General features: G+C 39.2%; 1 protein-coding gene across 3 annotated transcripts in view; it reads left to right on the top strand.

Annotated features, from left to right (window-relative positions):
• tmem132e (transmembrane protein 132E) overlaps positions 1-17,523 on the top strand; it is a 426,449-nt gene that overhangs the window by 402,981 nt on the left and 5,945 nt on the right. For all 3 annotated transcript variants that reach the window (XM_084940922.1, XM_084940923.1, XM_084940921.1), the window contains one exon: positions 10,809-11,003. In XM_084940922.1, coding sequence (XP_084797048.1) covers positions 10,809-11,003 — 195 coding nt within the window. The remainder of the gene's footprint in view (positions 1-10,808; positions 11,004-17,523) is intronic.

The following is a 17,523-nucleotide window of genomic DNA, read 5'->3' as shown; positions in this document are numbered from 1 at the left end:
CGTGAGATACACAAGAGCAACGTCTTGTGACTTAGGACATTTGTCATGTGTCATTTCCCCCTCCCATCTCTTATCTGTATGCTTTAATCCGTCCAATAAAATTGAAGATGCCCCCCGAGAAGGTAATTTTACTTGCGTGACTATCAGGGACACTGGGCAGACCGCTCTGCTGCGAAGCTCTGTAGCCGCCCAGGGAACCCTTGCCTCGCAGGAGGAGGACGAGGAGGATTAGAGGTTTATTCTGCAGCTGTTGTACCCACTTACTGAGAGTGTGGGAAGCTGTGTAATTGCCCGAAAGTTTACATGACAGTGAAAGTTGCAAGCAGAGAGGTCGTGTTTAACTTTTTTCCACAGCGCTTCAAGAGGTATTACATTTGTATTTCATCAGTTCATCCTCTTGGAAGAGAAACGCTTTATGTTTTGTGCAAACAAGCATAAAGAGGGAAAAACATCTCGCCGCTCGTCGGTGTTAATTACCCCGATGGAAGGCATAATGAAAAATGCCCATCATGTCTGCGAGATGAAGGCGAGAGCTGGGAGAAGTCAGAGTGCAGCCACACTAAATTGACCTGTTGTGCAAGTCCACAAAAACTAAAAACCTGGCTTCAGCTTATTGCGTGCTCTGAATATTAAATCGTATCAGAAGTTTTCGTGATTCGAGTTATCTGATGTTTTTAACCATCGCCACCTCGCATGTGTTCTACAACAGCTAGGTACAACAACTGTGAATGAGCTGAAGTGTATTAATTATGCAGTGTTTACTTCTCCAAAATAGAAAATCTATTTGCTGCAGAAAAATAATACTACTTTTTTTTCCACTTTTTCTATTTACAGTACGAATGAATTTCCAGCTGGTTGGAGCTCTCTGTATATTCTATAAAAACAAAGATAAAACTACATCCTCACTCTTTGGAGGTCCCAAGTGGCAGCAAGAGAGAAAAAAAAAGAAAAGCTGTTTGACTTTTAGAAAATGTAAAGCGCTTTCAGTATGCGGGGTTCATAGTATAATGTCACATTCTGTTTGATAAGATTCCCCACTAGTCTCAGAAATTATTTTTATGCATACTGTGTGCATGTAGTGTCTCAATTAGTGGTAGCGGCATGCTCCTACTGCAGCTCAGCCTGCATGATTCAGACGTACTTCTACAGTGCAACTCTGACTTTCAACCAGCGAGGGTTTCTTCTGGGGTAATAAAGGATAATGAAAGTCCAGGAGGTTTAAATTGCCTTGCAGATCCCTGCATCGAAACCTTTGATGAAACAGGATTTAGCTTTCACTTCACAAAAAAAAGCCTATTGATGATCCTTTCTCGAGGTCCCTTTTCTCTCCAGACTGATGTGTAGTTTTCTGGAGGGGTGGGAGGATGCTTTATTGCCTGAAAGGTGACTTGTTGTCAGATGTGTCTGTGCTGCAGCCGACACTGGGATACCCATAAAAACTACACCTAGCATGAATAAATATCCCACTGGATATTATGTAGCATCCTACATCCCAAAGTATGATTTATTGAGCACACGATTTGAGGAGAAAAGTGCAGAGGTGTATTAAGGACAAGATGGTGGGATGCAAGTAATATGCACTAGTATGGGGGTTTTTCTGGTGAAGAGTCACTGCCGGTCAGCGTCATTTTGCTGCTTGGGCTCACCATTGATCTTCTGTTTGCTCTAAGCATCAGCGAAACAGCGTAAAGCCTCGCAGATCGACAGAGCAGCTTCCAGTTTAAGAACATGTAAAGTGTGACTGCTTTCCTGCTTCACTTCCCCTGCCTGCAGCACCGATGACAAATTCAGCTGGGAGTTGGGCCAGAATGAGCTGCATAACCACAGCTGACCTGTCCTCTATGGCAGAGAAAAACGCAGATGAAAGACATCATCATTCATTTCTCAGCGCAGCTATGAATCAGTGCTTGTCCCTGCTTGTTAAATATAGTCAAAATAGCTGTGTTTACTTTCTGGTGGGAGGTTCTGGCTTTTCATACAATAATTATCGCCCACTGTCAGCAAGGGAGGAAGTATTCTCGAGGTGAAAAGGATTGGCATTTTTTGCAGTTTCTCAGGCTCTTTTTTGTTCCTGATCGGTTAGATTTTATATGAACCACGGCAGGAGATGCAAATTGTGGATAAAATATTCACTCTGTTGTGGAAGCATATAAAGAATTGATCACAATGGCAAGGACATACCATATGTAGAGTATTTAAAATGATTGCTGCCTGCCTTGGCTTGATGGTGGGTGCTTAAAGTCACAACTATTACAGAGAGGGGTGGAAAAGGAGCTTTACAGTTATATGTATATCGAGTTTATATTGGCACGAGCAACCTCAGTGGGTCTACAGCGCTATTTAACCCTTTAAAGCTGGTCGGAGTGGGCACGCTCCGTTTTGCGTAACTATTTTTAAATCCCGGTAGCACTGCAACCACGTAAGCTAGCGCAATAATTTTTTTTGCATATGAAACCGGAGTTGTACTTACATCTTATGACATCAGCTTGTCCTAGGTCACGGTTTCCTTCCACATATAGCTTTGCAAAAATTGCATAAAAAGCACTTGCAGCAACAAAAACATAATATTCCAGAAACACACTTTGCCGATCCGATCAGCTGTTCGTAACACTACGTCCATCAGCGCAAACTATCGCATGTTCGCCATGACCTGCCCGAAACCGGAAGTGATGTCATTTTGCGGAAATGTAGTTTTTTACCATCAGGGCCTTTTGAGCCTATACTAGTTATGTTTGACTTTATGACTTTCTGTGTCGTTTCTGGGATGCTTAGGACTCAAATTGCACTGCTGGAAATAGTTTATTTTGATGCACATGCTGTTTTTTGCAAATTTGCATTATAACATTTATTTTCGTTTTTCCTGCAGTATATAAAAATTGGTGTATTCCAAAAATAAAACTATGAAGACACTTAAAATAAATTTCCTGTGGTGGGAAACTATTTTGTGCAACTTTTTTGTATTTACAGTTTTGAGGGATAAGCCTCTTAAATTTCTCTAACTAGAAATATATGTTAAAAAACAAAAACGGTTTTCAATTTTTTTGTAGTTTATTGCACTTTTTTGCAATTTATGTAATTACTATGCACTTAATGCATACATATTATTAAATATTGTATTGATGTATATCAACTTGAAATGCTCCCAGAAATGGCACTACAGCATGTAAAAATATAATATAGCTCTGGCGGACTTGGTGCTATGGTAGGTCTTAAAGGGTTAAACAGATTCCAACACAGGGTGTTTAACGTCTTGGGGCACATCAACTTTAACCTGTTATAGATCATAAAAAGTCAACATTTTTAAACAAAGTTATCATCGAAGGCCTTCAGGACTTGCGGATTGTCTATTGTAAAGCAAATTGTTTGCCAGTTTAGCACAGCTCAGCTCTGTGTGAGTCATGTTTCAATTCACTGGTCCACTGTGTTCCCTTCACTTACTTTAAGTCAGTATGACCTTCTGAAGGAGAAAAAAAAGATCTTACCCACCCCTGAGCTACACTAGCAACTCAGGTTATCGCCACACTGAATCCGGTTCATATTCTGCCAAATGTGTTCTGACAAATCACTGGGAGATCGGAAATATTTTTAGCCTTGGGTTTAGGGGAGGTTGGTTGTTCTGTTATCTTAGTCTGGAGTCAGGAACTCACGCTTGATTTATGGAAAATTTTAAAACCAGTAAACATAGTCCCAACTCTTCCTTTAATCCTATCATCAGGTTAAAAGAACTGAATAAATTACGGTTAAAGTTGTTACTGCTGTGCCTTTTAGGCTACAATTTTTGGCTTTTATTATTTTTTTTAGTTTAGTGCTACCAAGTCCTTGCCACAAATCAGGCAGTTATTTTAAGCCTTCAATGGCTCGCTTATGCTGGAGTAAAAATAGGGCCGCAACAGCACCGTAAGTAATTAAGGTGAGTTTTCAGTGTATGCAGATGGTCACAGATTTGTGATCACAAACAGATTGCATGTAAGTTGACCTTAGTCAGTCCTTAAACTGATAGCAGACAAAGTCTATCTCACTGCCATTTTATTGCTGCCGTGATGCACCAAAGTTGCATTGTGCAGTGTTCCCACACCTGGTTCCTGTCTTCAAAGCAACCTTTTCAAAGACCAGCTCACAAGTTCGCTGCACACCCTCGCAGTCATTTTATAGGCGGTCGGCCTGAAACTGTGTTCTATAGTCTCACTGTAGTGTTAATGAATGGCAAAAATGAACATTTATTTCAGTGGTCACCAAGAACTACATGTACAGGGTCATGAAAAAGCATTTCCTCCCTTCCCGATTTCTTAGTTTCTTACATGTTTTCAAACTGTAGAACAAATGTTAATATTAGTCAAAGATAATCCAAGGAAAGAAAAACCACAGTTTGGAGTGATGAGTTCATCATATAAGGTAAAAAAAAAAAAAAAAAAAAAGGGGGGGGACAAAGAAGAAAGAAAGCTATCCAAACCTCCTGGCAGGTAATTACCCCTTTCGTTAAATTATGAATTAATTGTGGTTGACCAAATTTTTGGAAACATCCTATCTTTCCTCGATCGAGGTTTTGGCATCCATGGAAGAGTTCCCAGGTGAACAAATAGAAAGGCTTGACTGACATTTGTCCAAAACGACTGACAAGACAAAAGCTGAACTTTTTGGAAGAATAAACACTGATTCTGATTTTTGGCTTAATTACCATGAATTCTGCTTTCTATCAGATCCTGAATGAGAATTTCCAGCCATCAGTTCATATCCTGAAGCTCAAGCTTACTTGAATTATGGAGCAGGACAATGATCCGAAACACACAAACAAGTCCATCTCTGAATGTTTCACCAAAGCAAAATGAAGGTTTTGGTGTAGCGTAGTCAAAGTCTGGACTTAAATCAGATTGAAAAGCGTTGGCGTGACCTGAAACAGGCTGTTCATTCTTCAAAACCCTCCAATGTGGCTGAATTAAAGAAATTCTGCAGAGACGAGTGATTGCAGTTTAAATGTTTCATTGCCGTTCTTGCTGCCAAGTTTGGCACAACCAGTTATTAGGAGTAGAGGGCAGTTACTTTCTTATATTAAATAGCTTATTTTCCTTAAGAAATGAAATTAGCATTTTAAAAACTGCATTTTCTATTAACTCGGGTTACATTTGTCTAATATTAAAATCTGATGATCTGAAACATGTAAATGTTACCAGTATGTCAAATGGGTAAAGACTTTTTTTGCTACTCTGTATAAAATTTGATACATAAAAAATAAAATGTGTTACATGTTCCCTCGTTCAGCTGTTGATTGGTGGGGGATCATGATTTTTATTCATGCCTCCTCGATGTGCTTCTGGTGATAATTAGAAAATGTTATCACGACAACAAACCAAACTAGTGAACTTCATTACCAGTAAACAAGTTGAATTTGGTGTCGTGGTCTCCTGCTTTTTTTTCCTCCTTGTTTTCACAATCAGCAGCGCTTTTTCTGTGTTTACACACACATCGAATGCAACACGTAGCAGAGCCTTCTGTGGGGCTTTTCCACAGCCAGCGTTGGAAACATGGGAAATCAGTAACTGCGGTAAAGGAAAATGAGCCAATCTGAACGAGAACGAGAGACAGTTTGCTGCACTTGATAAGCAAATGCACTCAGGAATACATGACAAACATCAGAAACGGCTAACAGCCAGGGAGAAATCTTTCTCCTGAGTTTTCATTTTTAATGTGTCAAAAGCAGAAGCTTCATTTTCCTCCAGAAGTACCAAAAGTTCTCAGCTGTTCTCATCCTCATTATTTTGAAATCACCAGATTGCATCATTGTCCCTGGAATAAATAATAAACCTGACTAGAGATGTCCTCAGTTTTCCTCATTTGACATTCTGGATAATTATTTTGAGACACATAACAAACGTCTTTTTCCTGGGACACTTGGGATTCTGGTAATATGATTTTTAAAGGACTAGACAGAAAAATCTGCTGCTCGTGTTTATGCCAATTATTTATAGATTTAAAGCTGACAGATTCAATTAACTTGAGTACCAAAAACCATCCTCTCCTGCAATTGAGCTATTTTCAGCTTCAGACGATAAAAATTCATTCATAACTAAATACAAACACTTAGATGTTGTTGACTAAACCGCTCTCAAACAACCAAAGTGTGTTTCATTTTTGCACATAATAAAGTTAAGAGCAGAATCCTCTCCGTGTGCCGTAACTGAACATAACAGACGTCAACCGAATACAAATCAGGGCGTATTTGATGCTGGAGAACTAAAACCTCGGGGTTTATGATATTTTTGATCAGGGGTAAGACTGTAAACCTACTTAAACTTTAATATACTTTTATTTATTTTTTATATAGAAACACATACTGTGAGTAACGTGCATCTGCCACCCACCACATCCTTTATAGCTTGAACTAATTTCCCTAGATGGAGAAAGTTTTTGACACACAATACTTGACAAAGAATATAAACAATTTAATGAAACGAGAAGAACGGCGTGTGTGTCGCTCGTTATGTAGTGATGAACACGCCTGGACGTTATTTGCAGGTGTTGCCGTCATCTGGCTGTGGAAGCGCAGGCTTATTTGTGGCTCCTAGACTTTCTAAAAGTACAATAGAGGTTGAGCCTTCAATTCTCCAGCTACAAGGCTTCCTATACCCACTCTACTTTTAAAACTTTCCTTTTTGAACAGTATAGTCAGGGCCGGATCAGGATGACCCGTAAGCCTTTGCTATGCTGCTGTAGGCTCAGGTTGCTTGGGGACTTAAGATGATGCATTGAGCACTTCTTTACCCCGCTCTTTCCACACCTGATGCTTTTTCTTTATTTTGTTTTATTCTTTCTGCATGTTATTAACTTCCCGAGATTAACGTTAACTCTCATGTAGCTTGTGTTTTGTCCTGTTTGTTGTTTTGTGGTCTCTGTGCTCTTCTTTTCCCTTCTCTTTCCCCTAAACCTTCAACCACCTGCACCCCAAAGTCAGCCTGTGTCTGATAGAGGTCTCTTCCTGTCAAAAGGGAGATCTTCCTTACAGCTATCACCAAGAGCTTCCTCGTAGGATATCATTTAGCTGATCGTTTAGCTTTTCACTTACAAACTTATATAAATAAGACTGAATTGAATACATCTGAGCCAATCAAAAATTCTCATTGTCTTGGTTCGGGGTAGAATGCCTGCTCTATAATAGAAGGTTAAAAAAAATATCCTAATAAATGAGATGTAATGGTACCAAGCCCCTGCAGTGCAGGAAAAGGAAAAGGGAATATTCTACCTCCCACAGCTGCTAGAACTATGGAGAAGTTCCTGCGGTCCGAAGTATAAATATATATGGGAGCCTCATTACCTTCGGAAAAACATCCATCCACAAGTCCAAGTTTGGCTCAAGGGCTTCAGAAATCCCCGTCTTTCCCATCCACTCCGACATACTTATTTATTTTCCAAAAATCTGTGATCTGTACATTACCTCCTGGTGATTATGCACCTGTGTCATCATGCAATGATGGAGAATGGAGGATTCATGTACAGTAAAAATGAGTAATCGTGCCATAGACAGTGTCTTAGATATGCATCCTCGAGTAGATGACCGTTACTAACTATACCAATAAATCAGCTCTCACCAGTGCCTCTCTGGCCCCCAGTCAAAGAGCCTGCTCCATAAATCTCATTATCAGATATGCAAGAATTCTCAGCGGGCACTGTGACAGTAATCATACATAAGAACAAGTGCTAGTACAGTCTAATCATGAGCAGATGTCCACAGTTTAAACATGCACATAACAAAAAGGATGAATCAACTCTTTCTGTGCTCATATTTATTCTCTGGGGTTTCGTTTATTTTATTTTATCTTATTTCACTTTTTGTTTTGTTTATTGTGACTTATGTGCCAAATTATGATCCTGACTGTTTGAGTGTAGGTTTTTTCCCTTTATTATTTCATATTTCCAATATATTCCTGTGTTTTTGATTTAGTTGAAAAGTTAAAAGATTTGATAGCTCAATTAGATTGCTGGTAAAGAATCTGTAGGCAGTATAGAATGCAGAAAAAGGGGTTTATGAGATTATTATCAGGGTGTATGTGTGCCAGATAAAGCAATAAAAATAGCTTAAACCGTGGGAGGTTCAAGTCTTCATACCAAACTTCAGCTTCAGCAGCTGATTTATAGCTCCAAGTGATTTATTTTTCTTAAGCTGAGTAAATGACAGCTGAGGAATAAATGGCTACATAATATACATTTCCAGCATGGATCATAACCGTGAACGAGATTACCTTTTTTGCCATTACAATTCTTTATTTTAAACAATCAATGTACAGTGTGATCTATTTGAATTGTGGGGGATTTTTGGGAGCATAGTTGCCAATATTGATTTTAAGCAGTGTTAGCTTTTCTTTTTAGTCACTATAATTGTCCATTGAAAATAGCAGCCACAGCTGACTGGAACGTGAAATAGCAGAAAATCAATTGTAAGTAAACAGATTTCCCTGGCAGAGTCGCACTCTGTCTGACCTCAGCAGGATTTATGATTAGACATGTTTTTACGCAGAAAGTGACTTCTTTTCGCTCAGGACACATTCTTCAGCTCTGTCGGCATTCATCAAACAACTTCAGGCCTTCACCTGTATTTACTCTCCTCTGAAACCGAATGAAGAAGAAATGAAAAGTGGAAATGAAAAGTTTGACAAGTCGAGCTAAATGCAAATGTCTTTGTTGTTGTTCCCAAAAAGAGAGTGATCCATCATGCAACTGAGTTTTCCTCCTGAAAAAAAAGTTGTTTCTTCTTCTTTTCTTTTAATTCATCCATCTACTATCATGCCTTAGGGTTCTGCACATTGGTGTATTTGTGGCTGCATGTGTGCATGTTTCTGGGTGCCCAGCAAACCATAACTCTCTTTTCTGGCGCATTAATCCATCACAGGCGAACGATATGGATATGGATATGGAAGTGGAATTTGACTGCAGAATTTAATAGCTGCGTAGAAGATTTTTCCCCCCCCCCCCTCGTATTTTTAGCCCGTATGCATTTACCGGTATGAAAGATTACTTTCGTTTCTTTATAAAATATTCAACAGTACTTTAGTAACTTTATAATACTTTACTGTGATATGAATGCGCCATAGAGGGAAAACTGTGTGTATATGGGAAGCACATTCAAACGCAGAGCAGCTCTCAGAGCAGCATGTAACTGATGCCAGCCATTAACCTCCGTAGGTTAAAAGGACATTAGCAAAGAACACTGTATCATTACTGTATTAAGGCGACGCAAAGTTTGACATCACATCTAATTAGCCCGACCTGCTACGTTGTAACAGTGCCGTGACTAAGAAAATAAAAGTGAAGGTGTCATTGGAGGTGATAACATGAAGTTGGGGAATGTGAATAGCGTTTATTTAAGATAATAAATAGCATTAATAGTTTTAATTTTAATTTGCTTCTATTATGAGAGTTTTCCTTTTAAGCTCAACAGAACTCATAAAGAATCAAACCCAAATTAATAAAACCAGACACCTGCAGATGCATCTGTTTCCACTGATGACTTGGCTCAAGCCTTCATACGACAAATTACATAACAAATTATTGCTCCAAATTATGCAGCACTTAGATGTGAGCCAAAGGCGACCAAACAGTGAAGAGCCATTTTATTTAGATCAAATAATAATAATTTGATGGATTTATTTGAATCCAGATTAATGTCGTGCACTACAGGGCAACATTTTTAATTAAGCGATATCACCCTGAAATATCTCCAGCTGATTACCTGTGATTACGAACAAGAGTGTCTTTCTATTAGAAGCTTTCTGGGATTATATGTTTATATATGTAAAAATAAATAAATAAATAAATAGGCATTTATCTAAATATGTTCTGTTAGCAAATTACAGTCATTGTTCTTTTATCACCTAATAAATCAGTGAATTCTGTAAACACAGATTTTTTTTTTTGCATTTTATTTGGTGTGTATGAAATAATCCTTTTATAAAAATGGAAAATAATGACAGGTATTAGCAAGAAAAGTACAATTTTGCACATTAAAAAAGAACAACTAAAAAGTGTTGCGTGGTAACACATTTTTTAATGTGCGTCTCACTTTAACCAACAAATGAGCCAAACTTTGAGCTTTGACTTTTGTTTTAGCAGCATGACGTTTGTATCGATGGGCATAGCTGACTTGCTGTTTCAAGGTTGCACTTGATGGTGATTGGAAAAGCTCGTCGGAGCACCAAACTCATCTCAGGTCTAGCTTCACATGCCTTTTGACTCTGGCTGGAGTTATAAAATGCTTGAGAGGAAAAGATTTCCCCGTCTGACTCTAAGGACAAGGCCACTGCTTCACTGAATGGCTCTTTACTTTGTTCCCGTCCCTTGTGACCTCTGGTTGCAATTGCAAAGTGAAATGATGATATTTTAAAAGTGCTTAAACTACTGGGTGCAGAGGCACCGTCAAAAGCACAGGATTACCCGCAGAGGCAGGACAGAATCTTTTAATGGTTTTGGCAATTCATTTGATGACACTTAGATGGGCAGAAGTGTTTTCTGCTAACAGTGACTTTGATAGCGTGCGGTTGCGTCTTCGAATTGTACCTTGTGTCTGGTTGATGATAGATTCTGTCTCGAGTGTGCCTTTTTTTTTAGGTTTGTTTACTCACTGTGATAGACAGGGACGCATTGACACAGAAGAAAGTAGATGCACTGGAACAAACAACAGCACAAAGCACTTTAATCCAAAAGTGGCTTGTCATGGGCTTTATGAGCTTCAGAGAGACAATAAAGCTGTTGTCTATTCTGGACTTAAACGATGTCCCTGTGTCATGTGGGGATGCAATAAAAGCACATCTTTTTCTCTGCAGGTGGAGTCTCCTCTGGCAGTGGATGCAGTATTAGGAGAGGCGGCATTCTCGGTCACAGATGACAAGGTTTCCATCACAGAGCTGCGTGTTCACGCCATTTCAGGCCTGACCCTGTCACTGCAGCCCAGCCCCGGCAACAGCCACACCATGGTGGCCAAGGCAACTGGAATCCAGACACTCGCTGCTCCCAAACAGGTACAGGCACGAGTTATCACACAGTGCAGAGTCATTGTGCATTTTTAAACTGCTTTACTGTTAGGTTTAAAATCAAGCCGCAACCTCAGATGAGCCAAAAACGGCAGATTCTCAAAGGGGAAGGAATTCCCAGAGTTCACAGTAAAATTCCCAACTTTACTTCAACTCTTCATCTAGTTCTACAGCTTTACAGAGGTTTCACCTCTTTAAATTGTATCAAGGTCTGCAGTTGTGTCTGAGACTTACGCTGCTTTGAGAGAAAGGTGTGCTCGGTGTCACCTTTACTAATTTGAGTCACTGAACTCGACTTCTCAAGTGCATTTCTAGTGTTGTTAGAGTTTTGCTTTACTGCTGGTTTACTGTGGTTAATTTATTAGAAGCTAATCTAAAAAGGTGTTTCACTCCTGCCGAGTGAAATTCTTCTACCTTCTTTTGTTTGTTATGTAACACTAATTAACAGTTATCTACAAATCCTATAACAACTTTAAGCTGTGATTTAAAAAAATAAAAAAAATCCCCCACAAAAAAAGAAGAAATGCCACAATGATGCTGAAGTAAACAATGCCAAGTCTTTTCCATTTCACTGAAAAATGACCCTCGCTGCAGATGTTTGGTGTTGTTGGTCTTGTGGTATATGCAATTTCCTGGATCATTTCTAATTCAGAGCTTACAAAAACAAATAAAATACCAACACACTTGTACAAGTCGGCATGTCCACATGCAGTCCAATTAAACTGGCATGGCAACAGGACTGTGCTCAATTTTAAAACCTGTATTTTAGGTACATATTAACTCATCGGAAAAAACAAGATAGTACACACTCTTATTTAAGGTCTGAATATAATACAAAAACCATTTGAGTATTCCCATTACCAACAGCTTAATTCAGTAGCTCAGTAGGAGCCTGGATTATGTGCTACTGACTAACACCTAGCTCTTACCATTTTCCTTATTTATGTATCCAGTCTGGTTGATATTAAGTTTACTTGTAAATATCATCAACTTACTGCATTTAGACATGAAGAAATGCACAACATAACCTGCTGAAGTTCAAACCGAGCATCAGAAAAGGGAAGAAAGGTGATTTAAGGGCTGTTTATCTGTTGGGATTTTCCACCCAACAGTCTCTGGTGTTTGCAGAAAATGGTCTAAAAAAGAGAAAATATTCAGTGAACAGCAGTTCTCTGGGTGACAATACTTTCATTTTCACCAAAGCTCAGAGGAGAATAGCGAGACTGCTTCAAGCTGATAGGAATGCAACAGTAATTTAAATAGCTAGTAGTTACAACCGAGGTATTCTAAAGAGCATCTCTGAATGCACAACGCTTTGAACCTTGAAGCTGGGGTACAGCAGCAGAAAACTACACCAGGTGCCACTCCTGTTAGCTAAGAGCAGGAAACTGAGGCTCACAAGACTCAACAAAATTGGACAACAGACGATTAGAAAAGCATTTCCTGGTCTGATAAAACTCAACTTTCAGACCTTGCCATCTGCGACTTTCAGATGGCAGGGTCAGAATTTGGCATAGACAACACGAAACCATGGATCTGTTCTGCCTTGTATCAACAGTTCAGGCTGGTGATGTTGGCATAATGCTCTGAGGCATATTTTCTTGCCACACTTTGGACCCTTTAGTGCCAATCTAGCATCTTTTAAACAGCACAGCCTTTCTAAATATTGTTGCCGACCATGTTCATGTCTTTATGACCACAATCTGTCCATCTTCTGATGGCTGTCACCAGCCATGTCACAAAGTTCACATCATCTCAAACTAATTTCTTGGACATTTCAGTGAATTCACTGTATTCAAATATATGGAAGCCTGCTTCCGCCAAAAAAAAAAAAAGTATCCATAACTCGAACTTTCAAGTTATTTTCTCGAAATTTCAACTTATTAACTCGAAATTTTGAGAACAGTGACTCTAAATTTTGAGTTAGCTCTGCCAATCAGTAATCTACGTGAATAACGTCATTTTCTTGTTACCCAGAAAGGATATGGCGCAGAGGAATGCACACTCAAAACTGGATCGCAACAAATTGGCGCTTTCGAGAGTACGTTTCCTGATAGTAACGCCATGTGATTCAGCTAATAACAAAAGGATTTCATCATTTGTGAAGCCACACTGAAAATACTCAGCAATTTGTGCATTCATGACTGGCCGTAATACTGGTAGCTTAGCTGTAGCATTTGTAGCTGAGGGCTTCAGCTTCCGGGTAACAAGGAAATGACGTAATTCACGTAGATTACTGATTGGCAGTGCTAACTCGAAATTTTTCTCAAAATTTTGAGTTAATAAGTCAAAAATTTGAGAAAATAACTCGAAATATTGAGTTATGGATAATTTTTTTTTGTTTTGTTTTTTTTATGGCGGAAACGAGCTTCCATACAAATAGCCTCCACAGTCACCAGATCTCAATCAAACGCTGTCAGTCCAGCATCTTCGAGATATGGTGGACTAGGAGAGTCACATCATGGATGTGCAGCAAACAACTACAGCAACTGTGTGGTGCTATCATGTCAATGTGGATCATCTACACCATGAAGAATTTAAAAAACAGGAGTCTAATCCAGTACAACTGAGGTGCACTTTATAAAATGTCCAATGAGTGGACATCAGTCAGGAAGTAGTAGTTTGATTTCTGAACAAAAAAGGAGCAAAGTACATCCTGTTCATGTCGCCAGTTTGATGCAGTTTTAACACGCAACATAGACAACAAAACCATTTCTATGCTAAATTTTTTAAACCGAACCCAGCAAGGTTAGCAAGGGCACCATGTGAGGGCAGCTGCAGAGAACTAATAAGTATCTTTGGTCCCATTATATATTACAAAACTGCATATTAGCCAAGCCTGGCAAAACACTTCTGATACGTCCAAATACATTTCCCAAAATGGGTTTTATTGCTCAAGTGAAAAGCACGAAGATGTCTGTGTAAGAGGGGGAAAGTCTTTGCCACTGTTTCTTCACACGGGAGCAAGAGTCTCTGCAATTCTCAGCTAAGAATTAATTGGCAGCCCTGCTTCACCTCGGGAGAAATGTGTGTATGTGTGCGTCTGACTCGTTTTCCCGCTTTGCCCTTTCTCTGGCCTGCAAGTTGCTAAAAACGCAACGACAACCACATCAGGCATCAGTGAGAGAGAAGCGAGCATTAAATTCCAATTTTTCTTGCTTTCCGCTTCTTGGCCACCTTGAAATTTAATTATTGTAATGTATTGTCCTAAGTGCTCTCCAAGGCCGGGCCATAAAAGGCAGCCAATTCCTCTGCTGGCAAACCTCTCAGAGGACTACTGGAGCTATTTCAAGCCATTTGATTCCGTTTCACAGGAAAACTTACTAAATGTCCTCTATTACTCCAGAAATGAATGAAACACATAAACTATGTATGGAGCGAGTTGGACAATCAAGGTCTCTTTGCATTATTCTGTTCCACATGACAAAGTTCAATCCTCTTTGAACTGAAAGACTTCAGCGTTTAAGGGATCTTTGTAAACCACTCCTGTTGCTATGATCTGCTCATTGTTGCTGCGTAGCGAAAAAGTACACATCGCACTTCTGCAACCTTAAATTGATGCAAATATCATCAATTTAACACAAATTCATGTTGCGTTTACATCCATATATATATTTCTAGATGCCACAAAATAAAAGCTTGAGAAAGTTACTTTACTATCATCCATATTGGTAGCTTTATTCATATCGTGTTGTTCAGATGAAAGAGTTTTGCTTGCTATTGCTATATCCACATGTCAGTTCTGAGAAAACACAGAAACACCGTTAAAATTCTTTCTCCACTAAAGTGATGAATGTAGTTATTCTCCTAGGTGTTACAATCAAGGGCAAAGGCATCCATGAAAAGGAGAACTGAGGTTGAACAGAGGACATGAATTTTTGATAGTGGAGTGTTTTTTCAAATAAATCATGGCAAGCTGCTCACTTACTTTCATCTCAGAAATTCATGAAAAAACTAATTCTAAAACAGCTGGGTGATCATCTGCAGAGGAATGGTTTATTTGAGGAGTTTCAGTCAGGGTTTAGAGTGCAGCACAGCACAGAAACAGCACCAGTGAAAGTTATGAATGATCTTCTTATGACCTCTGACTGTGGACTCATCTCTATGATCGTTTTGCTAGATCTCAGTGCAGCGTTCACCACAATATTTTACTACAGAGATTAGAACATAACTTTGGTTTTAAAGGAATTGCACTGCACTGGTTTGAATTGTTTGTATCTAATAGACTTCAGTTTGTTCATGTAAAGGGGGAATCTCCATGACTAACATCAAAGTTAGTCATGGAGTTCCACAGGGTTCTGTGCTGAGACCAATACTTTTTACATTATAATTGCATCGCTTAGGCAATACTATTAGAAAACACTAATAGTATTGCATTGCATATTGCAGATGATATGCTGTGCAGATGATACCCAGCTTTATTTATTCATGAAGATACAAATAAGCTAGTTAAACTACAGGCATGTCTTAAAGACATAAAGACTTGGATGACCTCTAATTTCCTGCTTCTAAATTCAGACAAAACTGAGGTTATTGCAGCGGTCCCCAACCTTTTTTTGCGCCACGGACCGGTTTAATATCAGACAATATTTTCACAGACCGGCCTTTAAGGTGTCGCGGATAAATACAACAAAATAAAATGATATGACCAAGACAAAAACTGTGGTATTTTGTAAATATAATAATAATAAATACGAATTCACTGTGTAATTGTGTAATTTTATTAGCAGCGTCGTCCTGAAATGCGTCAACAAAATTTAGAGTAACATCCTCCTCTCTGCCCCTTAATGCTCTCTGGTCACTATGGTAACGTGTAAATATCTCTTTCAAAATAAGACGCACAACTACAACCCGGGAAAAGACCCAGGGAAACGGAGTTAACCATGAAAACCCTGAAAACCATAAATTTCACACTGGAGCTTCAACTCTAGTGGTCCCCAACACCCGGGCCACAGACCGCTAGGTTATTGTACTGACCATCTTATAAAGATGGTGTCTAGCCCAATACTTTGTCTTGATAGCATTATCGTGTCGTCCAGTAGCTATGTGAAGAGTCATTTTTGACCATAATATGTCCTTCAGAAAGCAAATGATACAAATATGTAGGACTTTCATTTATACAATATCTCTTTGGATTAGCAACATCCTGTCTCAAATTATTGTCTCAAATTTTGTCTCAAAATCCTGTCTTGAATAATCAGGCCCCATCTTACCTTAAAGACTCCATAGTATCACCCCAATAGTGTACTTGGCTGTCAGACTGCTTTTGCTTTTGGTTCTTAGAGTTTCCTAAAGTAGAATAGGAGGCATATATTACACAAATATTAGTTTACACAGTTTATGTTTATGTCTGAGCCACTAAGGACTGCATGATGAATTTTTAAAGGTGAATAATGTTAATGAAAATGTAGACAGGTAGAATGACACCCGAATAGCACATTAAAGGACCCTAAACCAACCTGTTAGAGGCTTGGACCAAACATAGAGTTTATATTTCCCTGCTTGATTCCCTCCATTCTTTCAAACCAAAAACATCTTTTTTCCTTCTGTGCATTTGTTCTGCACCTTCAAACAAAATCTTCCCTCTCTGTCAGTTTTTCCTAATGGTTGGTTCCTGATGTTTAGGCAAGCTGTGAACAAAAGGGACTGTCAGATGCATCCTTGAATACATGGACACCAATGTTGTGGTTTATTCTGCAGCAGATGAATGTTGTCAGGTAACTGCCATGTTGGCAGTGGCACCCGGGCTTTTTATCCAATTTCTCTATAGGAGAGAGCAGACAGTGAAGAGTGATAGAAAATACAAAAATAAAACCAACACAAGAAGCAAACACAAAGAGACGGACTCATCATTTGGAGCGCACACCACTGCTGTTTGCGCCTCATCTGTCTGTGCTGCCGAACGAACCTGCGTTGTAGCCTTCAGGACAACGCAGTCATTTCTCTGCCACCCCTTCCTCCTCTGTGCTCGCAAGTGGTTCGCTTGTGTGCACATCAGAGGCAGGCCGTTTTGTGTGCATGTCGAGGCTTGTACTGAGCAAGGGGCACTGCGGATGCTCACAAATGCTCTGGAGATTTAGGAATTAGAGCAAGTCCAGGACTTCAAAGGCTCAGTTGGGAACAGCCATTCAAATCACGATCAATGCCGTGAAATAACAGGAACCGAACTGTTTAAATATTCTTTGGTGAGGAATAAACATCTACAGAATGGGTAATTGTTTTATCAAAATTATACCTTTGCTTCACCTTGGCCATCAGTCGTCTCTCATCTTGATAAGCGTTGTTATTAACCCATAAATAAAGGGTCATCCTGCTATTACTCATAATAGTATTTAACAAAAGCAAGCTTTCGAGCACATACTGTACTTCACACAAAGTAAATGGATTTTCTGTATTTGGTAAAACTAACACATAGCATCATCATTATCTTACATTTATTTCTGCTTGAGATGGACAAAAATCTTTTTGTTTTGTTTTTTAAGTGGATCTATTACGTTCATTCCCAACG

The sequence above is a fragment of the Perissodus microlepis genome, chromosome 10 (genome assembly GCF_051167445.1).
Source record: "Perissodus microlepis isolate ML-2025 ecotype Zambia chromosome 10, ASM5116744v1, whole genome shotgun sequence".
NCBI lineage: Eukaryota > Metazoa > Chordata > Actinopteri > Cichliformes > Cichlidae > Perissodus > Perissodus microlepis.
The sequence above is the reverse complement of the archived record's forward strand: the minus strand, read 5'-3'. Positions and strand labels throughout refer to the sequence as shown.